Raw genomic sequence first — 25,333 nt, forward strand, 5'->3', positions numbered from 1 at the left:
TGCATACTCCTGTGGTCAGGACTCCTCCTCCTCCTGTGTCTACAGCTTGCATACTCCTGTGGTCAGGACTCCTCCTCCTCCTGTGTCTACAGCTTGCATACTCCTGTGGTCAGGACTCCTCCTCCTCCTGTGTCTACAGCTTGCATACTCCTGTGGTCAGGACTCCTCCTCCTGTGTCTACAGCTTGCATACTCCTGTGGTCAGGACTCCTCCTCCTCCTCCTGTGTCTACAGCTTGCATACTCCTGTGGTCAGGACTCCTCCTCCTCCTGTGTCTACAGCTTGCATACTCCTGTGGTCAGGACTCCTCCTCCTCCTCCTGTGTCTACAGCTTGCATACTCCTGTGGTCAGGACTCCTCCTCCTCCTCCTGTGTCTACAGCTTGCATACTCCTGTGGTCAGGACTCCTCCTCCTCCTCCTGTGTCTACAGCTTGCATACTCCTGTGGTCAGGACTCCTCCTCCTCCTCCTGTGTCTACAGCTTGCATACTCCTGTGGTCAGGACTCCTCCTCCTCCTCCTGTGTCTACAGCTTGCATACTCCTGTGGTCAGGACTCCTCCTCCTCCTCCTGTGTCTACAGCTTGCATACTCCTGTGGTCAGGACTCCTCCTCCTCCTGTGTCTACAGCTTGCTTACTCCTGTGGTCAGGACTCCTCCTCCTCCTCCTGTGTCTACAGCTTGCATACTCCTGTGGTCAGGACTCCTCCTCCTCCTCCTGTGTCTACAGCTTGCATACTCCTGTGGTCAGGACTCCTCCTCCTCCTCCTGTGTCTACAGCTTGCATACTCCTGTGGTCAGGACTCCTCCTCCTCCTGTGTCTACAGCTTGCATACTCCTGTGGTCAGGACTCCTCCTCCTCCTGTGTCTACAGCTTGCATACTCCTGTGGTCAGGACTCCTCCTCCTCCTCCTGTGTCTACAGCTTGCATACTCCTGTGGTCAGGACTCCTCCTCCTCCTCCTGTGTCTACAGCTTGCATACTCCTGTGGTCAGGACTCCTCCTCCTCCTCCTGTGTCTACAGCTTGCATACTCCTGTGGTCAGGACTCCTCCTCCTCCTCCTGTGTCTACAGCTTGCATACTCCTGTGGTCAGGACTCCTCCTCCTCCTCCTGTGTCTACAGCTTGCATACTCCTGTGGTCAGGACTCCTCCTCCTCCTCCTGTGTCTACAGCTTGCATACTCCTGTGGTCAGGACTCCTCCTCCTCCTCCTGTGTCTACAGCTTGCATACTCCTGTGGTCAGGACTCCTCCTCCTCCTCCTGTGTCTACAGCTTGCATACTCCTGTGGTCAGGACTCCTCCTCCTCCTCCTGTGTCTACAGCTTGCATACTCCTGTGGTCAGGACTCCTCCTCCTCCTCCTGTGTCTACAGCTTGCATACTCCTGTGGTCAGGACTCCTCCTCCTCCTCCTGTGTCTACAGCTTGCATACTCCTGTGGTCAGGACTCCTCCTCCTCCTCCTGTGTCTACAGCTTGCATACTCCTGTGGTCAGGACTCCTCCTCCTCCTCCTGTGTCTACAGCTTGCATACTCCTGTGGTCAGGACTCCTCCTCCTCCTCCTGTGTCTACAGCTTGCATACTCCTGTGGTCAGGACTCCTCCTCCTCCTCCTGTGTCTACAGCTTGCATACTCCTGTGGTCAGGACTCCTCCTCCTCCTCCTGTGTCTACAGCTTGCATACTCCTGTGGTCAGGACTCCTCCTCCTCCTCCTGTGTCTACAGCTTGCATACTCCTGTGGTCAGGACTCCTCCTCCTCCTCCTGTGTCTACAGCTTGCATACTCCTGTGGTCAGGACTCCTCCTCCTCCTCCTGTGTCTACAGCTTGCATACTCCTGTGGTCAGGACTCCTCCTCCTCCTCCTGTGTCTACAGCTTGCATACTCCTGTGGTCAGGACTCCTCCTCCTCCTCCTGTGTCTACAGCTTGCATACTCCTGTGGTCAGGACTCCTCCTCCTCCTCCTGTGTCTACAGCTTGCATACTCCTGTGGTCAGGACTCCTCCTCCTCCTCCTGTGTCTACAGCTTGCATACTCCTGTGGTCAGGACTCCTCCTCCTCCTCCTGTGTCTACAGCTTGCATACTCCTGTGGTCAGGACTCCTCCTCCTCCTCCTGTGTCTACAGCTTGCATACTCCTGTGGTCAGGACTCCTCCTCCTCCTCCTGTGTCTACAGCTTGCATACTCCTGTGGTCAGGACTCCTCCTCCTCCTCCTGTGTCTACAGCTTGCATACTCCTGTGGTCAGGACTCCTCGTGTATCTCTAGATCTTAAGTGCTAATAGTCAGGAATTTGCGACACAAAAGAGAAAGCAACGGCCATAAAAAACGGGGCTCACCAGACAGCAGGATATAATGCAAAAAAGGATCACACAGCTTTATTGAGGTATAACATAGATACTGAAACGGTTAAAAACATTTAAAAACAGTAAGAAACAAACTTCTGCCCAAAATGAGGCACATGCCTGAAACCAAGTTTATAGGGAACAATAATAAGTACATAAATCCAGAAATACTTGTGCACCTGGTCATACGAATCCTATATGGACAGCATATATATCCAGTTATGAGGTATAACAAATTCACCTTAAACCCCCAATAGATGTGAATGTGAGCAATTGGAACTCTAGACAAGACTAAGAAAATATATTTTCTATAATAAGAGCTTAGAATAAGCAATCATACGTTATAGGTGTCAACATGCTAGAGAACATTAAGCCATGTAAATATATTTAGCGTATGAGAAAAAGGCTGAGATGATAACCCCACAAGTCCTATAGACATAGTAAACCTACAGCATGTAGAATCAAACGTATAACATGCTGAGTGGGCTGATAACCCATACAAGCGCTATGACCAGAGTCAGCACATCAATATTTCCCCCATAAGACAAACGGGTATGATACCCCTCAGATAGTACCAGACATGGAAAGACAACGAAAACCCGACGCGTGTCGCCACAAGAGTGGTTTAACCAGGGTATCCCCTGATGAAGCCACTCTTGTGGCGACACGCATCGGGTTTTCGTTATATTTTCTTAGTCTTGTCTAGAGTTCCAATTGCTCACATTCACATCTATTGGGGGTTTAAGGTGAATTTGTTATACCTCATAACTGGATATATATGCTGTCCATATAGGATTCGTATGACCAGGTGCACAAGTATTTATGGATTTATGTATTTCTTATTGTTCCCTATAAACTTGGTTTCAGGCATGTGCCTCATTTGGGGCAGAAGTTTGTTTCTTACTGTTTTTAAATGCTTTTAACCGTTTCAGTATCTATGTTATACCTCAATAAAGCTGTGTGATCCTTTTTTGCATTATATCCTGCTGTCTGGTGAGCCCCGTTTTTTATGGCCGTTGCTTTCTCTTTTGTGTCGCACATTCCCACTCTCATCGGTCAAGGTTGGATCCCAGTAGTTATTTTTCCATGGTGCCCCCATAACTTGTATATGAATAGTCAGGAATTTGACCTAGCTCTGTATTGTATAGTGATGTCTCCTCTTATGTTCCTTGATCACAGAGTCATGTTCCCTGGTGGCTCGAGATGTCTTGGAGTCTGAAGGCTCAGTGGTTGACGCTGGTGTTGCTGCCGTCCTGTGTCTTGCTGTTTTGCATTCACACTCCGTAAGTTTAGGTAAGTTGTCTACAGAATCCCATTGTTAGATTACAGTAACCACAGTGGATGGTTACTAAACATATAAAGGATGGGTGTATTGTGTGGAAATGTGATGGGGAGGGGTATGTAATGGTGACTGCATGGGCCGAGTCTAGGGTGCAGGGGAGATGACTGACGTGATGGGCCAAGGCTATAGGGCGGGGGGAGGTGACGTGATGGGCCAAGGCTATAGGGTGGTGGGGGGGAGGTGACTTGATGGGCCAAGGCTATAGGGCGGGGGGAGGTGACGTGATGGGCCAAGGCTATAGGGCGGTGGGGGGGAGGTGACTTGATGGGCCAAGGCTATAGGGTGGTGGGGGGGAGGTGACTTGATGGGCCAAGGCTATAGGGTGGTGGGGGGGAGGTGACTTGATGGGCCAAGGCTATAGGGTGGTGGGGGGGAGGTGACTTGATGGGCCAAGGCTATAGGGTGGTGGGGGGGAGGTGACTTGATGGGCCAAGGCTATAGGGTGGTGGGGGGGAGGTGACTTGATGGGTCAAGGCTATAGGGTGGGGGAGGTGACTTGATGGGTCAAGGCTATAGGGTGGGGGAGGTGACTTGACGGGCCAAGGCTATAGGGCGGGGGGAGGTGACTTGATGGGCCAAGGCTATAGGGTGGTGGGGGGGAGGTGACTTGATGGGCCAAGGCTATAGGGTGGTGGTGGGGGGAGGTGACTTGATGGGTCAAGGCTATAGGGTGGGGGAGGTGACTTGACGGGCCAAGGCTATAGGGTGGGGGAGGTGACTTGACGGGCCAAGGCTATAGGGTGGTGGTGGGGGGGAGGTGACTTGATGGGCCAAGGCTATAGGGTGGTGGTAGGGGGGAGGTGAGTTGATGGGCCAAGGCTATAGGGTGGTGGTAGGGGGGAGGTGAGTTGATGGGCCAAGGCTATAGGGTGGTGGGGGGGAGGTGACTTGATGGGCCAAGGCTATAGGGTGGGGGAGGTGACTTGACGGGCCAAGGCTATAGGGTGGTGGTGGGGGGGAGGTGACTTGATGGGCCAAGGCTATAGGGTGGGGGAGGTGACTTGACGGGCCAAGGCTATAGGGTGGGGGAGGTGAGTATTTTATAGGCGAGGCACAATAAGTGTGTTTTCATTGGTTGCAGACCGTTTACATGATTCTAGCGAGAAATAGCAAAATTCATCCCTGATATCCTGTGTTTTAAATATCAAACCAAAGGACAGTCATGGAAACTGCTATTGCGTAACTATATAAAGGGGCTGTTTGATTCCATTTAAGTTGTGCAGTATTTGGCGGATATCTAACATAGCAAAAATTGAGAAAAACCTACCATAAGGAAACAGCCTTCCCAAAACCTGTCAGGGCAGCACGGTGGCTCAGTGGTTAGCACTATACGGTGGCTCAGTGGTTAGCACAGCAGTCTTGCAGCACTTGGGTCCTGGGTTCAAATCCCACCTTGGACAACATCTGCAAAGAGTTTGTATGTTCTCCCCGTGTTTGTGTGGGTTTCCTCCGGGTTCTTCCCACATTCCAAAGACATACTGATGGGGAATTTAGATTGTGAGCCCCATCGGGGACAGCGATGATAATGTGTGCAACCTGTAAAGCGCTGCGGAATATGTTAGCGCTATATAAAAATAAAGATTAGTATTATTAGATGACAAATGCACTCCTAGCAGGATGCAGCAGCCCCCACTAATAAAGGCCGGGGCAGTACAGAAGCAAACTACTGATAGGAACAGCCACCCACACACCTACCAGATAATGGAGGGGTTGGCTGCCCAGTAGAAAAATTGCACACAGGTAGGGCTTGCGTAGAACGCTAGTCACACAGGTATGTGCGGTGCAAACTGTCTGGCTTACAGCCTATTGATGACACCCATAATATTATCAGACGGCCTACCAGCACTATATACATGCACCCAACAGGGACAGATGCCCCAGTACACCAAGCCAACAATAAGGGGCCTGGCTGCATCCTGCAAAAAGTGCAGTAAAAGATGTAGCATTTTTTGTTGGCTTGGTGTACTAGGGCGTCATCAATAGGCTGTAAGCCGGACACTTTGCATCACACATGCCTGTGTGACTGGCATTCTACGCAAGCCTCATTTGTGTGCATTTTTTCTACTAGGCAGCCAACTCCTTCATAATCTGGTAGGTGTGTGGGTGGCTGTTTCTATCAGTAGTTTAAACCTGTGCTGCCGCTGCCTTCACTAGTGGGGGCCTGTTGCATCCGGCTAGTACATTTGTCATCTGACAGGTTTTGGTAAGGCTGTTTCCTTATGGGTATACATTTGGCGGATATCCTAATGGAAGCGACCCCATTATAAAAAAAAAAACAAAAACATAAGTTTGCCTATGTCAGTCATTCAACAAATACGGTTTGTAACAAAACTGATGGGGGTTCTGGTGCCATATTCCTGTATGGATAGTTGTTTTGGTGACATAATCATGTACTGATAGTGGTTCTGGTCTCTTATTCCTGTACTGATGGTGGTTGTGGTGACATCTTAATGTACTGATGGTTGTTTGTGCCCTGTATTCATGTACTAATGATGGTTCTGGTGATGAATACAGCACCAAAACCACCATCACTATGTGAATACATCACTAGAGCCATCAACAGTGTATAAGAACTGAACAAGAGCCAGCATCTGTAAATTAATAGGTCACTAGAATCACCAACAGTAGATAAATGCATCACCAGAACCTCTATCGATACATGAATACATCACATCCAGCACTGTCAATAAATAAATACAACACCAGTACCATCATCAGTACATGAACACGTGACCACAACCACCATCCATACCGGATTACATCACCAATGCAGAAATCAATGGTAATGCTAAGTGAGGCCCATATACATGTTGTGAAGAAGTTTGCAGACACGAGGACATAATGTGAGGACACACCGAGGGGAACACAAGCCTCCTATGTGGCAGCCTCTCCCCTGCAAGCCAGGCCTTTCATCTAACTGGTAACTGACTATATGTTCTGTTTATTCCTTTTGTCCTACCACCATTGTATTTGCATATCTGACCATTATATACGTATAGCCATTGTGCATGTAGTGTATTATCTAGTGTGCCCTTAAGGGTACCGTCTCACAGTGGCACTTTTGTCGCTACGACGGTACGATCCGTGACGTTCCAGCGATATCCATACGATATCGCTGTGTCTGACACGCAGCAGCGATCAGGGATCCTGCTGAGAATCGTACGTCGTAGCAGATCGTTTGGAACTTTCTTTCGTCGCTGGATCTCCCGCTGTCATCGCTGGATCGGTGTTTGTGACACCGATCCAACGATGCGTTCGCTTGTAACCAGGGTAAACATCGGGTTACTAAGCGCAGGGCCGCGCTTAGTAACCCGATGTTTACCCTGGTTACCGTCATAAATGTAAAAAAAACAAACAGTACCTACTCACATTCCGGTGCCCGTCAGGTCCCTTGCCGTCTGCTTCCCGCTCTGATTGCCGGCTGGCCAGAAAGTAAGCAGAGCACAGCGGTGACGTCACCGCTGTGATCTGCTTTGACTTTACGGCGGCACTCAGTCAGAGCGGGAAGCAGACGGCAAGGGACCTGACGGGCACCGGAATGTGAGTATGTACGGTTTTTTTTTTTTTACATTTACGACGGTAACCAGGGTAAACATCGGGTTACTAAGCACGGCCCTGCGCTTAGTAACCCGATGTTTACCCTGGTTACCCGGGGACCTCGGCATCGTTGGTCGCTGGAGAGAGCGGTCTGTGTGACAGCTCTCCAGGGACCAAACAGCGACTTACCAACGATCACGGCCAGGTCGTATCGCTGGTCGTGATCGTTGGTAAATCGTTTTGTGAGACGGTACCCTAAGGCAATTAAATATATAATTTATCATGGGGCTGCTGTTTTATCTCTATCCACTAATCCACATGTCTGTTTCTCGGCCTAATCTCGCATGTTACTGGGGGCTGGTTCCTGGCCCGATATAACCACGTTAGCGGATCAGGCATATATTGAACGTGGAACTGGTGGCAGTCTTATTGGGGCTAGTGCAAAGGGCCTCTCAGCCTGCCAGGGTTGTGGGCGAGAGTGGTGCCACATCAGTGACTGTGTGGGCCACCTTCTCACTCTCCATCCCTCCCTGGGTGCGTTTGGACAGGGGGGTGACTGTGTAAAACTGTTCCAAGCTGACCTTAGGTATCCCTAGGGGGTGTGGAACGTCATGTTGGTACAAGTTGGGGAGATCTCACCACGTGATTCTGCTGATGTAATATTGACGTCAGGCGGGGTGGCGAGGTGTGGCTCCTTCACAAGTGGTGGCAGCATGATGGGATCAAGAGAATAGTGTGTGTGACCCATACTCCTAGACACTAAGGACTAACAGCAGAAGCTTTTGCCGCTGGGTTCTCAAGGTCTGCTCAGCACTAGACAGTCCGAGTGCAAATACTGTAAGGTGTGATGGTGCATCAGGTTGCAACTCTGTGTCAGTAACCAGTGCAAGGATGGCCAGTGGCACCAAGGTCAAAGCCAGGGAGATGGCCAATGCCATGAGCGGTGGAGAGGAGATGAAAGTCGATGTTGCTCAAACAGAGGGGGAGTTCAGCCCAGGATCCACAAGAAGTCTGTCGCTGGCAGTTGGTCCTGCAGTGGGCCACTCAACACCTGCCCATCCCCCCAGACAGGCAGGCTTGGGCCACCTGGACCCCGGAATCGGTAGCCTTGTCATCCATTTAGGCCAGCAAGGTGGCCACCGCCTTACTGCAGGTTTTCCCCAGGAAATGCTAATGTCATAGCTGATAGAGTCGAACGGTTCAATGGCACCCTGCTGCAAATGCTTAAGATGTTGGCCGACTCCCATGGATGCGATTGGGAGAGATACCGTGCCACACAAGAGATTGGTACACAAAATGAGAATGCTGGCTCTGGGGGAAAATGTGTGTAAATGAGTAAGAAACTGGCTTAGTGATAAAGCAGAGAATCTACCATTTATAACCACCCTCTAACTGGGTCGCTGTGACCGGTGGGGACCGCAGGGGTCGGTGTTGGGACCTGTTCTCTTCAACATATTAACGATCTGGTAGAAGGTTTACACAGAAAAATATCAATATCTGCAGATGAGACAAAACTATGTAAAGCAGTCAATACAAGAGAAGATCGTATTCTGCTACAGATGGATCTGGATAAGTTGGAAACTTTGGCTGAGAGGTGGCAGATGAGGTTTAACAATGATAAATGTAAGGAAGAAGGAATCAATATCACCATTACACACTGTTCCAGTGATGCGCGCTGCTCCATCCTCCGCCTGCGACTGTTCAGTCAGAGGACGGCGCGCATTAACGCGTCATCGCGCCCTCTGAACTGAATGGTTCAGAGGGCGCGATGACGCGCTTAATGCGCGCCGCCCTCTGACTGAACAGGCAGAGGACCCGGAAGATGGAGCGGCGCGTAGCAGTGGAACGGGGGACAGGTAAATATAGCAAGTGCCGGGGGCCTGAGCTAGCGGCGACTCCGGCACCTGACCCCCCCCAGCGCGCCGGTGTCCCCGCCTGCTCAGGCCGCCAGCACTCGGCGCCCAGCACAGCCACACGCAGCCGCCCACACTCACCACCGCCACGCGCAGCCGCCCGCACTCAGCACAGCCGCCCGCACTCAGCACCGCCACGCGCAGCCGCCCGCATTCAGCACAGCCACGCGCAGCCGCCCGCACTCTGCACAGCCGCCCGCACTCTGCACAGCCGCCCGCACTCTGCGCGCAGGATGGGAGCAGCACATGATAGGATGGGGGCGACGGATGGGAGCAGCACATGACAGGATGGGGACACAGGATGGAGCACCACATGACAGGATGGGGGCGCAGGATGGGAGCACATGACAGGATGGGGACGCAGGATGGGAGCACATGACAGGATGGGGACGCAGGATGGGAGCACCACATGACAGGATGGGGACACAAGATGGAGCACCACATGACAGGATGGGGGCGACGGATGGAACAGCACATGACAGGATGGGGACACAGGATGGAGCACCACATGACAGGATGGGGGCGCAGGATGGAGCACCACATGACAGGATGGGGGCGCAGGATGGGAGCACATGACAGGATGGGGACGCAGGATGGGAGCACCACATGACAGGATGGGGACGCAGGATGGGAGCACATGACAGGATGGAGCAGCACATGACAGGATGGGAGAGCAAGATGGGAGCAGCATATACCAGGATGGAGACCATATACCAATATAAATGCTCGCCACCCGGGCGTAGAACGGGTTCAATAGCTAGTAAGTATATAAGGGTATACATAATTAGTCCATAAATATTTGGAATAACACATTCATTGATACTAGACAACACAAAGACCTCTCTAAAGAACCTATGAAGATAGGCCACAAGAATGTTTTGTTAACAAATGCAAATTTTTATTTCAAACCAAAAAACAAAGGTATCATATTCATATATACAGAATTATACGGTTAAAAAATGCCTCCAATCTAACAAAAGTCCGGTGCATAATCCCTAAGAAAACTAAATCCCACTATGGTGCAATTCCATGCTTCACGTATGCCACCTAGTGGCTATTGGTTTATATACAACGGCATAACAAGTTACAGTGCACGGTGCTTGTATTGTTATATATCTATACCCGCAGCTGATTTCCTGTGATGTACTGATAGATGTACTTGGCCACTAATGTATCTCCAGTACTAGAAGGGCCAGATATAAACATCAATGTTCGTTACGGTATTCAATGCTGCCTCCTTGCCTCTAGGGTGTAAGTATAATATCAGGAAGTGCTGCAGCAGAGAAAGCCTACATGCGAAGATAACAATGCTTTTGTAGCAAGCAGAACAAAGTCTTGCATAAAATTGCACACCAATAGTACTGGGATTAATAGTATAATTACCAGAATGGGAGACGTCGGACCTGTGTACCCCTGTTTGGGCCTTCTAGTACTCTGGCTACCAGTGTAAAATATCGCTGGTATCCTTGCTTTTGCTGCACGGCGACCTAGCGACCAAATATAGTGCAGACCTTCTAGCAGCGACCAGCAATTTCACAGCGGGATCCAGATCGCTGCTGCGTGTCAAATACAGCGATATCGCTATCCAGGTCGCTGCAACGTCACGGATCGCTGGCGATATCGCCTAGTGTGACGGTACCTTTAGACTCAGAGGCTTCTCAGCAGGAGAGATATTACTTCTCCTCCAGTGACATAGAAGAACTCCTCACAGCAGTGAGGAACACTATGGAGATTGAAGAAGAAAAAACGGCTCAGTCAGTACAGGAAGAGATGTTTGAGGGTCTCCGTTCTAAGAAGAAACAAGTATTTCCCATTCACAAAAATATCCGTGACTTAGTTCTAGAAGAATGGGAATTCCCAGAAAAGAGGTTGACCAGCTCAGCAGAAATTAAGGATCGGTTTCCGGTAGATGACGACACTGCTTCATGCTGGTCGGAGATTCCAAAGGTGGACGTCCAGTTCGCTAGGGTAGCTAAGAAGACCACGCTACCATTTGAAGATGCCTCCCAGTTGAAAGATCCTCTGGAACGTAAAATGGATGGGCTACTAAGAAAATCATGGGAGACGTCAGCGTCCTTACTGAATATCAATTCGGTATCTACCTGTGTGGCTAGATCAATGCACCGCTGGCTGGGACAACTAGAAGAGCACCTATCCTCAGGCACTCCCAGAGAGGATATTCTAGCCTCTCTACCTATCTTCCAGAAAGCGACAGGATTGCTAGCAGATGCCTCGGCTGAATCAGTGAGGGTGGCAGCAAGATCATCAGGGTTGTCAAATTCCGTAAGGCGAGCACTCTGGCTGAGATCTTGGTCTGGGGACATGACTTCGAAGATGAGGCTGTGTTCTATTCCTTTTAAAGGAAAATATATGTTTGGGCCTGCCCTGGATGATCTACTGGAGAAGGCTTCAGACAAAAAGAAGACATTGCCAGAACCTAGAAACCCTAGAAAAAGACCCTTTCGCTCTCAACAAGAGCATACTCCTCAATAGAGAGGTAAGGGCAAGTCGGGGCGTTGGAGTTATCCAAAAGGAGGGAAAGACAGAAATCTTTTTCTTTCCCAACCCCAAAATCAAAGAAAGCAATGACGCCACCATGGTAGGGGGTCGTATCTCAAACTTCCTCCCATACTGGCAAACAATCTGCTCAGACCAATGGACCTTAACATCAGTCAGAGATGGAATAAAAATAGTTGATATCATATCCTCAAAAGATGTCAAATACAACATCTTTATCCACACCAAAGCTACAATCCACATTGATAGCGGGAATTCAAGATCTCCCAGTCAACAATGATCTCCTCAGTCCCGGAGAACGAAAGGAACAGAGGACATTATTCAAATTTGTTTCTAATAAAGAAACCAAATGGGTCCCATTGAGTGATAATCAACCTAAAACCTCTGAATCGATACGTCGCCTACAGAAGGTTCAAGATGGAATCAGTAAAATCTACAGTACCCCTCATAGGACAAGATTTCGTCATGGTGACTATAGATCTACAGGACGCATATTACCACGTCCCAATCCATCCAACTTATCGAAAATTCCTAAGATTTGCAGTCGCCAAGGGAGAAGACATAGACCATTTTCAATTCAATGTCCTCCCTTTTGGTCTATCTTCAGCCCCAAGGATCTTCAGAAAGATCATGTCCGAAGTAATGGCCTACATCAGAGGTCAACAAATATGCATAATTCCATACCTCGACGACCTCCTGATAGTGGCTCCCTCAGTTCCCATTCTACAAGAACACCTTCAAAAGACAGTCCAGATCTTATCGTCCCTAGGCTGGACAGTGAACCACAAGAAATTGGATATGGTTCCGTCAACAACAAAGGTCTTTTTAGGGGTCCTACTGGACTCTCACAGCCAAACATCTTTCTTACCAGAACAAAAACGGACCTTGCTTACAGCAAAAATAAGAACGTTCCGGGACAAGAAGATAGTCTCTCTAAGATGGGCCATGTCAGTCCTCGGCACCATGACATCATGCATCCAGATGGTGTCATGGGCACAAGCCCACACCAGAATACTCCAGACTCATATTCTGTCAAGCTGGGACGGATCCCCAAATTCTCTGGACAAAAAGATCAGAATACCACCGCAGTTAAAGTCCTCTTTGACGTGGTGGCTACGAAAGGAGAACTTAATCAAAGGAGTTCCCTGGTCTCAGGATCCAGCAATCTCTATAACCGTAGATGCCAGCAAAAGAGGTTGGGGAGCTACGGTGGCCCAACACATATTTCAAGGGGACTGGCCAGACGAAATAAGTCAACGATCCTCGAACTTCAGAGAACTAAAAGCTGTGGAGGAAGTTCTCAAAGCAGCAGTAACGCTTGTTCAAAATTCCCATATCAAAATCTACTCGGACAATATGACAACAGTTGCCCACCTTCGCCATCAGGGAACCACAAGACACGAGGATCTAAAGGCCATATCAACCAGAATATTTTCCTGGGCCGAAGAACATGTTCTCTCACTTTCGGCCCTACACATAAAGGGAGAAATAAATATACAGGCCGACTTCCTGAGCTGGGAAAGAATCCATCCAGGAGAATGGGGTCTAGACCCGGAAATTTTTCAAATTTTGGCCAGAAAGTGGGGACAGCCAGAAGTGGACCTGTTCGCAAACAGTCAGAACACAAAGGTGGACCAATTTTTCTCGCTAGATCCAACCAATCCGGGGCTAGGTGTAGACGCATTGGCCCAACCATGGACATTCTCACTGGCATATGCTTTTCCGCCGTTACCAATTCTACCAAAGGTCCTACAAAAGATAAGGACAGAAAAGATCAGGGTAATCCTAGTGGCTCCATTTTGGCCCAAAAGAAGCTGGTTTGGGACTCTCATCAGCCTAAGAGTAGATGGACCGATAGCACTACCCCCGGTCAAGAACCTTCTCTATCAGGGGCCAATACTTCATCCATATCCCGAGAGATTACACCTGAATGCCTGGCTTCTGAATTCTCAATTCTGAGGACCAGAGGGCTATCAAAAAACGTCATTAGAACGCTACAGAAAAGCCGAAAACCAGTAACCAATTCCATCTATCAGAAAGTATGGAAGACCTTTATCACATGGAGTGCTCCTGAACGGCCTAACCCAGACCGGCCAAACCTAGCCAGGATCTTGGATTTTTTACAAGAAGGGCTAGAAAAGGTCTCAGACCCAGCACCCTCAAGGCACAGGTGGCGGCCCTGAGCTCGTATTTTGACCAGCCTTTAGCCGAACACAGATGGATAAGAAAATTTATGAGGGCAGCATCCCGCATATCTCCAAGATCCATAAATATAGTCCCATCCTGGGACCTCAATATAGTCCTGAAGGGACTTACATTCCCTCCTTTTGAACCTTTGTCATCAATAGGAATGGATAGACTCGCCTGGAAAACCACCTTCCTGATAGCAATAACTACAGCCAGAAGAGTAGGTGAACTACAGGCCCTGTCAATCAATCAATGAGCCATACATGAAGATTCTACAAGATAGACTTATTCTGCGATTGGATCCATCCTTTCTCCCAAAGGTCGTCTCTGACTTCCACAAGTCGCAGGAGATAATTCTCCCTTCCTTTTATCAGGAACCAAAGAATGAAGAAGAGGAACAGTTCCATACTTTAGACGTTCGGAGAACCGTACTTTATTACCTTCAAGTTTCAGACAAAATTAGGAAGGATCAGAATTTGTTTATCCATCTTCACGGACAGAATAAGGGGAAGAAGATTTCCAAATCTACAATTGCCAATTGGATCAAGAGAGCAATCTATGAGGCCTATCAGATCCAGGGCCTTCCACCACCAGAAAAATTCACGGCTCATTCTACCAGAGCAACAGCTGTCTCCTGGGCCGAGAAAGCCAGTGCTTCCATTGAGCAAATTTGCAGAGCTGCTACATGGTCCTCGGTCCATACATTTTCCAAACAATACAGGCTAGACCTGATGTCAAAGGAAGACTTAGCCTTCGGAGAAAAAGTCCTTAGAGCTATAGTCCCCCCATAGAGATTACTCTTGGGTACTGCTCCAGGTGTGCGGTCGTGGGGGGTTACTAGAGAAAATAGAATTATTCTTACCGTTAATTCGGTTTCTAGTAACCCACCACGACAGCAGGAGTAATCCCTCCCTTTGCTTAATATACGTTCTGGAAAGAATAAATATAATTTGAAGCATTCCTTCTCCTGTGGTCCTTTATAATAACACTGAGGGGAGGATGAGGGAGGGGTTATTTAACCTCTTTGTCATTTCCTGTCCCTATTAGGAAAGGGGTAACATCCTCCAGGTGTGCTGTCGTCGTGGGTTACTAGAAACCGAATTAACGGTAAGAATAATTCAATTTTTTGCAATATTTGTCGAACACAGCCGAACGTCATTAGAATCAATGGGAGTAGAAATTACCGAATATGTTCGGAACTGATCAACAAACATACATTTTGCATGAATAGGGAACCAATATGGCACGAATATGACAAATTCAGATTTGGCAACCGAATGCGAAAAAATTCGCTCAATGCTAATCTTGACGTGATGGGCCGAGTCTAGAGGGAGGGGAGTGGTGACAGTGATGTGATGGGCCGAGTATAGCAGGAGGGGAGTGGTGATGGTGACTTGATGGGCCGAGTCTAGAGGGAGGGGGAAGGTGACAGTGATGTGATGGGCCGAGTATAGCAGGAGGGGAGTGGTGATGGTGACTTGATGGGCCGAGTCTAGAGGGAGGGGGAGGTGACATGATAGGCTGAGTATAGCGGGAGTGGTGATGGTGACTTGATGGGCGAAGTCTAGAGGGAGGGGGAAGGTGACGGTGACATGATGGGCTGAGTATAGCAGGAGGGGAGTGGTGATGGTGACTTGATGGGCCGAGTCTAGAGGGAGGGAACTGGTGACGGTGACTTGATGGGCTAAGTCTAGGGGGAGGTGATGGTGACATAATAGGCTGAGTATAGTGGGAGGGGAGTGGTGACAGAGACTTGATGAGCCAAGTCTAGAGGGATGGGGGAGGTGACGGTGACATGATGGGCTGAGTATAGTGGGAGGGGAGTGGTGATGATGATTTGATGGGCCGAGTCTAGAGGGAGGAGGTGACGGTCACGTGATGGATCGAGTCTGGAGGGAGGTGATGGTGCTTTGATGGGCCAAGTATAGAGGGAGGGTTGACGGTGATGTGCTGGGCCGAGTGGAGCAAGGTGACGGTGACTTGATGGGCAGAGCCTAGAGGGAGGTGACTGACAAAGGCTGAGTATAGCGGCAGAGGACTGGTGACGGTGACTTAATGGGCAGAGTCTAGAGGGAGGCGACTGACACAACAGGCTGAGCATAGCGGGAGGGGAGTGGTGACGGTGATGTAATGAGCAGAGTCTGGGGGGAGTGGTGACAGTGACGTGATGGGCCGAGTCGGGAGGGAGATAACTTGATGGGCCTAGCCTAGAGGGAGGAGGTGATGGTGACATGATGGGCCAAGTCTGGAGGGAGGGGGGAGGTGATGTGATGGGCAGAGTCTGGAGGGAGGGGGAGTGGTAACATTGATGTGATGGGCCTAGTCTAGAGGGAGGTGATGGTGACATGATGGGCTGAGTATAGCGGGAGGTGATGGTGATGTGATGGACAGAGTCTGGAGGGGAGGGTGGAAGTGACTGTGACATGGGCTGAGTCTAGAGGGAGGAGGGGAGGGGAGGTGACGGTGACATGATGGGCTGAGTATGGAAGGAGGTGACGGTGACTTGATGGGCCTAGCCTACACTCCCTGACAGAAGTTATGTCGCTTATCCATGTTTTGTAAATAAAAGCTTATAACCGGACGTTAAATTCATCCATTGGTTGTATAAATTATTCTTTTGAAGGCTGAAACCATCCGAAATGTGGTTGTGGAGGAACAGGGTCAGTGGGTGCTCTCGTCTGCTGGCCCGGCTGTCTTTAGCAAGACTGCATGGACCAGGCTCATACCACTGAACGCCCGCTCTATCTCCCGGTGGGCAATACACTACACAGACAACACAGGGTTAAGGTAAAACAGTGTGGCAATACTTTACTGAACCACAACACACAATAGCAAACAGAACAATCCCAGCAATTACCCCGAGATGGTGCACATTACAGGGCCTCACCCTTCCGCTGACTCGCCGAGATAATGGTAGATGTTATGTCAGAGCTTCCAGGGTCGCTACTCCATCTGTGGTATGCACGCAGAGAGGAGGTAACGACAAGCGTAGGGAGATATCCGACAGCAGTCCTGTTTTCTTCAGCCGGGTCCGACAAACCCTAGGCTAAGATCCTGAAGAGTCTCCTACCAGAAGAAAAGAAGTCTCTTTTATACCCAAGGCCTGTAAGCTATTTTTAGAATTACCCATGGTCCTTCAGACCAACATCAAGATAAGGTAAACAATGGTGATGAGATCCATTCAATCTATTTGTACAGTCTTTCCCTCTCTGCTTTCGAAGTTACCAAGCTGGTTCCAGAATATAATGCACTATTAGCATATCAGCACACATCAATAAACAAAACTTAACACACCCTATGTACAGTCACTATTACAGACTTACACAGTATATTAAATAGTATATCAGTTGGCAAGTCTGTCTTCTTGACCCACCAGACATAAACACTTAAATTCACAAGCCAATAAACAGATAAAAAATCAGTTTACAAAAACATGGTTGTCTGGGAAATTAAGATACAATCTGGTTTCTTCACAGTGGTTTAGGTTAAGAAAATTGGCATCAATGCAGAAATATTGATCATTTAGTGGACACAGAATGGTCAGATTTTGGAAAGACAAAAGTTTTGTCGCCCACAGAAAGTAATGTGATATCCAAACAAATAATTAAATTAAAATGCAAATATATGTTGTATAACATTGTTGAATGAAGTTGTGGTGCTATTAGTCATATTAGCAAAGAATGCAGTCTTCCATGCCTCCCAGAGTTTTGTCTTCCAAGCTTCCTCTTTCATCCTACCCAAAACATGCTCAATGATGTTCATGTCTGGTGACTGGGCTGGCCAGTCCTTGAGCACCTTGATCTTTTTTGCCTTCTTGATATTTTAGGCTATTGATATTGCCTTCCACCTTGCAAATGTTTTGCACACCCCCATACTGAATGTAACCCCAGACCATGATCTTTCCACCACCAAATTTAACTGTTTTCTGGGTGTATTTTGAACCCATATAGGCTCCAGTAGGCAGGGCCGGCGTCAACACCCGGCCTAGCCGGGCAATTGCCGGGGCCCTGACGAGACAGGGGGGCCCACTCACACAGTCATAGAGCCATCTGGCTGCTTTAACCCTTTCTACCCTTTCAATTTGCGCTGGCACAAGCATCTTCTCACTGTCAGTGCAGGGCCAGGCACACATAGGGGTTAATTAAGGACACAGCCAGCGTGACATTGTGGGCGGAGAGTTCTCCTGCTCTGTATCTCCTGACTGTGTGCACTCCTGAACTTATCAAGGAGACCGAGCTCCTACCAGCACCTGAGTGAGTGCAATGCTATATCGCTGTATGTTCTGACAGTCTGGGACTGGGTGACCTGGGGCGGCCATGGGCTGGGCGGCTGCAGCTGATATATATATATACTACAGCAGCCTCCCAGCCCAGGCCCCCAGCACAGCCTGTATAGCTACAGTGTATATAATATATATACAGGACAGGTGCTGGGGGCCTGGGCTGGGCGGCTGTTGAAGTATATACACTGCACAGTACCACTCCCCTGTATATATACACTGTACAGTACCACTCCTGTCCTGTATATATACACTGCATAGCACCACTCCTCCTGTATATATACACTGCACAGTACCACTCCTCCTGCCCTGTTTATATACACTGCACAGTACCACTCCTCCTGTCCTGTATATATACACTGCACAGTACCTCTCCTCCTGTCCTGTATATATACACTGCACAGTACCACTCCCCTGTATATATACACTGCACAGTACCACTCCTCCTGTATATATACACTGCATAGCACCACTCCTCCTGTATATATACACTGCACAGTACCACTCCTCCTGTATATATACACTGCACAGTACCACTCCTCCTGTCCTGTATATATACACTGCATAGCACCACTCCTCCTGTATATATACACTGCACAGTACCACTCCTCCTGTCCTGTATATATACACTGCACAGTACCACTCCACCTGTCCTGTATATATACACTGCACAGTACCTCTCCTCCTGTCCTGTATATATACACTGCACAGTACCACTCCCCTGTATATATACACTGCACAGTACCACTCCTCCTGTATATATACACTGCATAGCACCACTCCTCCTGTATATATACACTGCACAGTACCACTCCTCCTGCCCTGTTTATATACACTGCACAGTACCACTCCTCCTGTCCTGTATATATACACTGCACAGTACCTCTCCTCCTGTCCTGTATATATACACTGCACAGTACCACTCCCCTGTATATATACACTGCACAGTACCACTCCTCCTGTATATATACACTGCATAGCACCACTCCTCCTGTATATATACACTGCACAGTACCACTCCTCCTGCCCTGTTTATATACACTGCACAGTACCACTCCTCCTGTCCTGTATATATACACTGCACAGTACCTCTCCTCCTGTCCTGTATATATACACTGCACAGTACCTCTCCTCCTGTATATATACACTGCACAGTACCACTCCCCTGTATATATACACTGCACAGTACCACTCCTCCTGTATATATACACTGCACAGTACCACTCCTCCTGTATATATACACTGCACAGTACCACTCCTCCTGTCCTGTATATATACACTGCACAGTACCTCTCCTCCTGTCCTGTATATATACACTGCATAGCACCACTCCTCCTGTATATATACACTGCACAGTACCACTCCTCCTGCCCTGTTTATATACACTGCACAGTACCACTCCTCCTGTCCTGTATATATACACTGCACAGTACCTCTCCTCCTGTATATATACACTGTACAGTAACACTCCTCCTGTATATATACACTGCACAGTACCACTCCTCCTGTATATATACACTGTACAGTACCACTCCTCCTGTATATATACACTGCATAGCACCACTCCTCCTGTATATATACACTGTACAGTACCACTCCTCCTGTATATATACACTGTACAGTACCACTCCTCCTGTATATATACACTGCATAGCACCACTCCTCCTGTATATATACACTGTACAGTACCACTCCTCCTGTATATATACACTGCACAGTACCACTCCTCCTGTATATATACACTGCACAGCACCACTCCTCCTGTATATATACACTGTACAGTACCACTCCTCCTGTATATATACACTGTACAGTACCACTCCTCCTGTATATATACACTGTACAGTACCACTCCTCCTGTATATATACACTGCACAGTACCACTCCTCCTGTATATATATACCGCACAGTACCACTCCCCTGTATATATACACTGCACAGTACCACTCCTCCTGTATATATACACTGCACAGTACCACTCCTCCTGTATATATACACCGCACAGTACCGCTCCTCCTGTATATATACACCACACAGTACCACTCCTCCTGTCCTGTATATATACACTGCACAGTACCACTCCTCCTGTATATATACACTGCACAGTACCACTCCTCCTGTATATATACACTGCACAGTACCACTCCTGTCCTGTATATATACACTGTACAGTACCACTCCTCCTGTATATATACACTGCACAGTACCACTCCTCCTGTCCTGTATATATACACTGCACAGCACCACTCCTCCTGTATATATACACTGTACAGTACCACTCCTCCTGTATATATACACTGTACAGTACCACTCCTCCTGTATATATACACTGTACAGTACCACTCCTCCTGTATATATACACTGCACAGTACCACTCCTCCTGTATATATACACTGCACAGTACCACTCCTCCTGTATATATATACCGCACAGTACCACTCCTCCTGTATATATACACTGCACAGTACCACTCCCCTGTATATATACACTGCACAGTACCACTCCTCCTGTATATATACACTGCACAGTACCACTCCCCTCTATATATACACCGCACATTACCTCTCCTCCTGTATATATACACTGCACAGTACCGCTCCTCCTGTATATATACACTGCACAGTACCACTCCTCCTGTATATATATACCGCACAGTACCACTCCTCCTGTATATATACACTGCACAGTACCACTCCTCCTGTATATATACACTGCACAGTACCACTCCTCCTGTATATATACACTGCACAGTACCACTCCCCTGTATATATACACTGCACAGTACCACTCCTCCTGTATATATACACTGCACAGTACCACTCCCCTCTATATATACACCGCACATTACCTCTCCTCCTGTATATATACACTGCACAGTACCGCTCCTCCTGTATATATACACTGCACAGTACCTCTCCCCTGTATATATACACTGCACAGTACCACTCCTCCTGTATATATACACTGTACAGTACCACTCCTCCTGTATATATACACTGCACAGTACCTCTCCTCCTGTATATATACACTGTACAGTACCTCTCCCCTGTATATATACACTGCACAGTACCGCTCCTCCTGTATATATACACTGCACAGTACCTCTCCCCTGTATATATACACTGCACAGTACCTCTCCTCCTGTATATATACACTGCACAGTACCACTCCTCCTGTATATATACACTGCACAGTACCTCTCCCCTGTATATATACACTGCAGAATTTACAATAGCTATCACTCATGTAAGAAGTGAAATCTGGCATTGTACTATACCTATATTTCTCCGCTGTATCTGGGCATCATGAATCGTGATATATTTTAAAGGGGGGGGGGGCCCACTGAGACTCTTTCGCCCGGGGCCCTCAAAAACCTGGAGCCGGCCCTGCCAGTAGGTCTCCTGCAGTATTTGCGTCGGCTGTGGTGTAATTGTACTGAAGATTCATCAGAGAAAGCCACCTTCTGCCACTTTTCCAGGATCCATCTGCTTAGCAGGCTGTGGGACTTTGCAAATGCCACACGGATTTTTATTTGCCTTTTGTTTAGTGCCGGCTTCTGGGCACTTATTGAACCATGGAGACCATTTCAAGACAGAATCCTACAAACTGTTCTAGTTGACACAGGGACTTGAGATGACCAGGCCTGTTGGAGCTCTGCTGCAGTGGAAGAGGGGCTTGCTTTGGATTTTCTAACCAGCAAACGTTCGTCTTGAGCAGTTGTCTTGCGGGTTCTGCCGGACCTGGGCTTGTCAAACACATCTCCAGTCTCTTCAAATCTTTTTTTAATTCTTTGTACTTGACTCTTGAGAAAAATTAAAGCTGCCCGCCACCTCTGCAGTGGATCTGGTCTTCATCCTCTTGATAATCCAGGCTTTGGTTCAGGGTGGAATTTTGGCATGTCGCCAGCGCTCAAGTTGCAGTTCAAGTGAAGGTCTTGGGTGCTGGGTTTCTTTTTATACACCCACACTAATTAACTGATCATTTACTGAGCACAGGTGAGGATGTAAACTAGGATTGGGTGCATTATATGACCAGGCAACAAAACTTTTGTCTTGCCAAAATCTGACCATTCAGTGTCCATTAAATGATCAATATTTCTGCCAATTTATTTTCTTAACCTAAACCAAATTTCGGAGGGTTTCAGCTTTCAAAAAAAATAATTTATACAACCAATGGATGAATTTAACATCCGGTTATAAGCTTTTATTTACATAACATGGATAAGCGACATAACTTCTGTCAGGGAGTGTAGAGGAAGGAGGTGACGGTGACTTGATGGACCGAGTCTGGAGGGAGTGGGGAGGTGACTGTGATGTGATGGGCCGAGTCTGGAGGGAGTGGGGAGGTGACGGCGATGTGATGGGCAGAGTCTGGAGGGAGGGGGAGTGGTGACTGACGTGATGGGCCTAGTCTAGAGGGAGAGGGGAGGTGACAGTGACATTATGGGTTGAGTATAGCGGGAGGTGACTGACATGATGGGCAGAGTCTAGAGTGAGGGGGAGGTGACTGTGATGTGATGGGCCGAGTCTGGAGGGAGCGGGGAGGTGACGGCGATGTGATGGGCCGAGTCGTCTGGAGGGGAGGGGGAGTGGTGACTGACGTGATGGGCCTAGTCTAGAGGGAAAGGGGAGGTGACAGTGACATTATGGGTTGAGTATAGCGGGAGGTGACTGACATGATGGGCAGAGTCTAGAGAGCTGGTGATGTTGTTTCTCGTATGTGGTGGAGTTGTAGTTGTCTTTACAGCTTTCCCCCCCAATCAAAGCTGCAGCTCTTTTCTAAGGTAGTAGACCGGATACTGTATATAGCAAGGTGCGGTGGTTTACCGCTTATCTGACCAAGTTATTTACAGTTAAAAAAGTTCCATTGAACACAGCTGGTGGAAGCTCCGACTCGGGGAATCCAGTGGTCGCTTTCAACCCCGTAATGACAAGAGATGTGGAATAGAGAAAAAACAGATTCCAATGTCCTCCATGTCTGTTTCCAAAGGAAGGTAATGAAGATAAAACTTATTAGGCAATGTGGTTATACAGAGAGTTCGAATCCTAAAAACCATTATATATCCGATCATCGTTATTGGAAAGACATCAGTGTCAAAGAAGTATCTTTTAACCCCTTAATGACGACCAATGCGTCTTTTTACTGACCTAATAGTGCCCCAGATGGGTGCAAATGCAGCGGCTGTCCACTGTATCCGACATCTTGCTGCATCGGCCACGATGAATGTTAGCACGGACCATGGCTGTTTAACCACTTAGATGCTGCTGTCAATAGTGGCTACAGCATCCATCGGCACCCTGAGATCATGACTGTCTGGTTCTGATGGCTATCATGGCAATTCCTGGCTAAAGACCGGCCTTAGAGTGTGCCAGCTGTAGGGACCTGTTCAGACATTAGCAACACTTTGGTGGTAAAAATAACATTTATCATTCCCTTCATACCACTTTGCATTAATTCCTAAAAAGCCCCTAAATGGTTAGTAAAATTGAATCACTTTGGGGGTTTTCCAATATATAGGACCCCAATTTTACTTCGAAGCTGAAATGGTCCATAGAAAAATAAGTTTTGTACATTTCCTTGAAAAAAATGAAATAATGCTGCTACAATTTTAAAGCATTTGTCATCCTAACAAAATAGAAAACCTAAAGAGATGAGCTGGAATATAAGTTGGTATGCATTCAGAGTGTAGGTGCATGTTCACACTGGCAAATAAACAGACGAAACCTAAGCTAACAACATAATAAGCAAACATGCTGCAGTAACCAAACAGCAATAGTGCATGAAAATAATATAGGGGGCTTAGTTAGCATAATTTAACCAAAAAATGTAAAAGCCATCCCACCACGTCACGGTGACCCTATTTAGGACCATGGTGCCTGCCTTTTTTTTTTTTGAGCTGGACATTCCGTTCATCTAGTTCCCCATGACTGGGGGTTCATTAGCCGGGTCTCAGTCCTGCTCGGCCCTTATTCACATGTGCGTCACTTGACAAATAATAAGGTTTTAATACTAGAGGTCAGGATTACCCCAAATAGGGTCACCGTGATGGGGTGGGATGGCTTTTACATTTTTTTCTATCAAAATTCTGTTAACTAAGCCCCCTATATTATTTCCATGTACTATTGCTTTTTATTTACTGCAGGGTCTTTTCTCATTATGTTTTTATCCTAGCAACATCAAAGAACTTTTTACAGATGGTGCCGATGTGAAGCCGACATGAGGGAAATGGGATTAACTATTTTGTATTCTGACTGTCTGGACAAAAGTGATAATTATTAAACTAATTTTTAGGAATTTGTCAAATTTCTGATGTTTTTATAAATAAATGCAAAACATATCAACCTAATTCTACCATTAACATAAAATACAATGTGTCCTGAAACCTTCCAAAGTTATTGGTCACTCAGGGGTTAAATCAATATTAATATGTAGACGGTTCTAGTATGTCCCGTCACCATCCTGCTCTTCTGCTGGATTCGATAAGTTCCATCTTCAATCTCTAATAATCTGAGTGGATCACCGGATCAGTGTTCTGTGCAGTAAGGATCCACTCACCAGATAGGATCATTCCGTTAGTTCTCCATATTAACATCGGGATTCTGATCTAATCTTTATCACTCAAAAACAAGGAGGTTTATGAAGATCGTTCTAGTTCAAACCGTGGAGAGACCGTCTCAGCCGGAAATCGCACCAATGTGATCTGAAATAATGCATATTCCTTATGTCCCTCGTCCCGACGTTTCCTCCCTCCCCCAAGAATCTGAGTTCATCAGAGGACTAATGAATAGAGAAGTGCTGTCCGTAAGAATGTATTTTCCTATGGCCGCAAGGAGATACAATGACATGCTGTGGAAGTGATGTCCTTTCTGCAACGTCACCGAATGACACATATACTTAATATGCTCTGGAACGCAGTGCACGATCGAAACAAGGTGGGCCCGTGGAATGAAGCGTGCACTCCAGACAAGGTGAGCCCATGGAATGAAGCATGTGCTCCAGACAAGGTGAGACTGAACGAAGCGCGCTCCAACAAGGCGGGCCCGTGAACGAAGCGTGCTCCAAACAAGGCGGGCCCGTGGAACGAAGTGTGTGCTCCAAACAAGGTGGGCCCATGGAACGAAGCTTGCTCCAAACAAGGTGGGCCCATGGAACGAAGTGTGCGCTCCAAACAAGGTGGGCCCGTGGAACGAAGTGTGCGCTCCAAACAAGGTGGGCCCAT

The 25,333-nt window shown here is 47.8% G+C and overlaps 1 protein-coding gene across 2 annotated transcripts in view; it reads left to right on the top strand.

Moving 5' to 3' along the window:
• Positions 1-25,333, top strand: part of GGT6 (gamma-glutamyltransferase 6) — a 140,366-nt gene that overhangs the window by 109,377 nt on the left and 5,656 nt on the right. For both annotated transcript variants that reach the window (XM_077281253.1, XM_077281252.1), the window contains exon 3: positions 3,519-3,632. In XM_077281253.1, the coding sequence (XP_077137368.1) occupies positions 3,519-3,632 (114 nt within the window). The remainder of the gene's footprint in view (positions 1-3,518; positions 3,633-25,333) is intronic.

The sequence above is a fragment of the Ranitomeya variabilis genome, chromosome 1 (genome assembly GCF_051348905.1).
Source record: "Ranitomeya variabilis isolate aRanVar5 chromosome 1, aRanVar5.hap1, whole genome shotgun sequence".
Lineage (NCBI taxonomy): Eukaryota > Metazoa > Chordata > Amphibia > Anura > Dendrobatidae > Ranitomeya > Ranitomeya variabilis.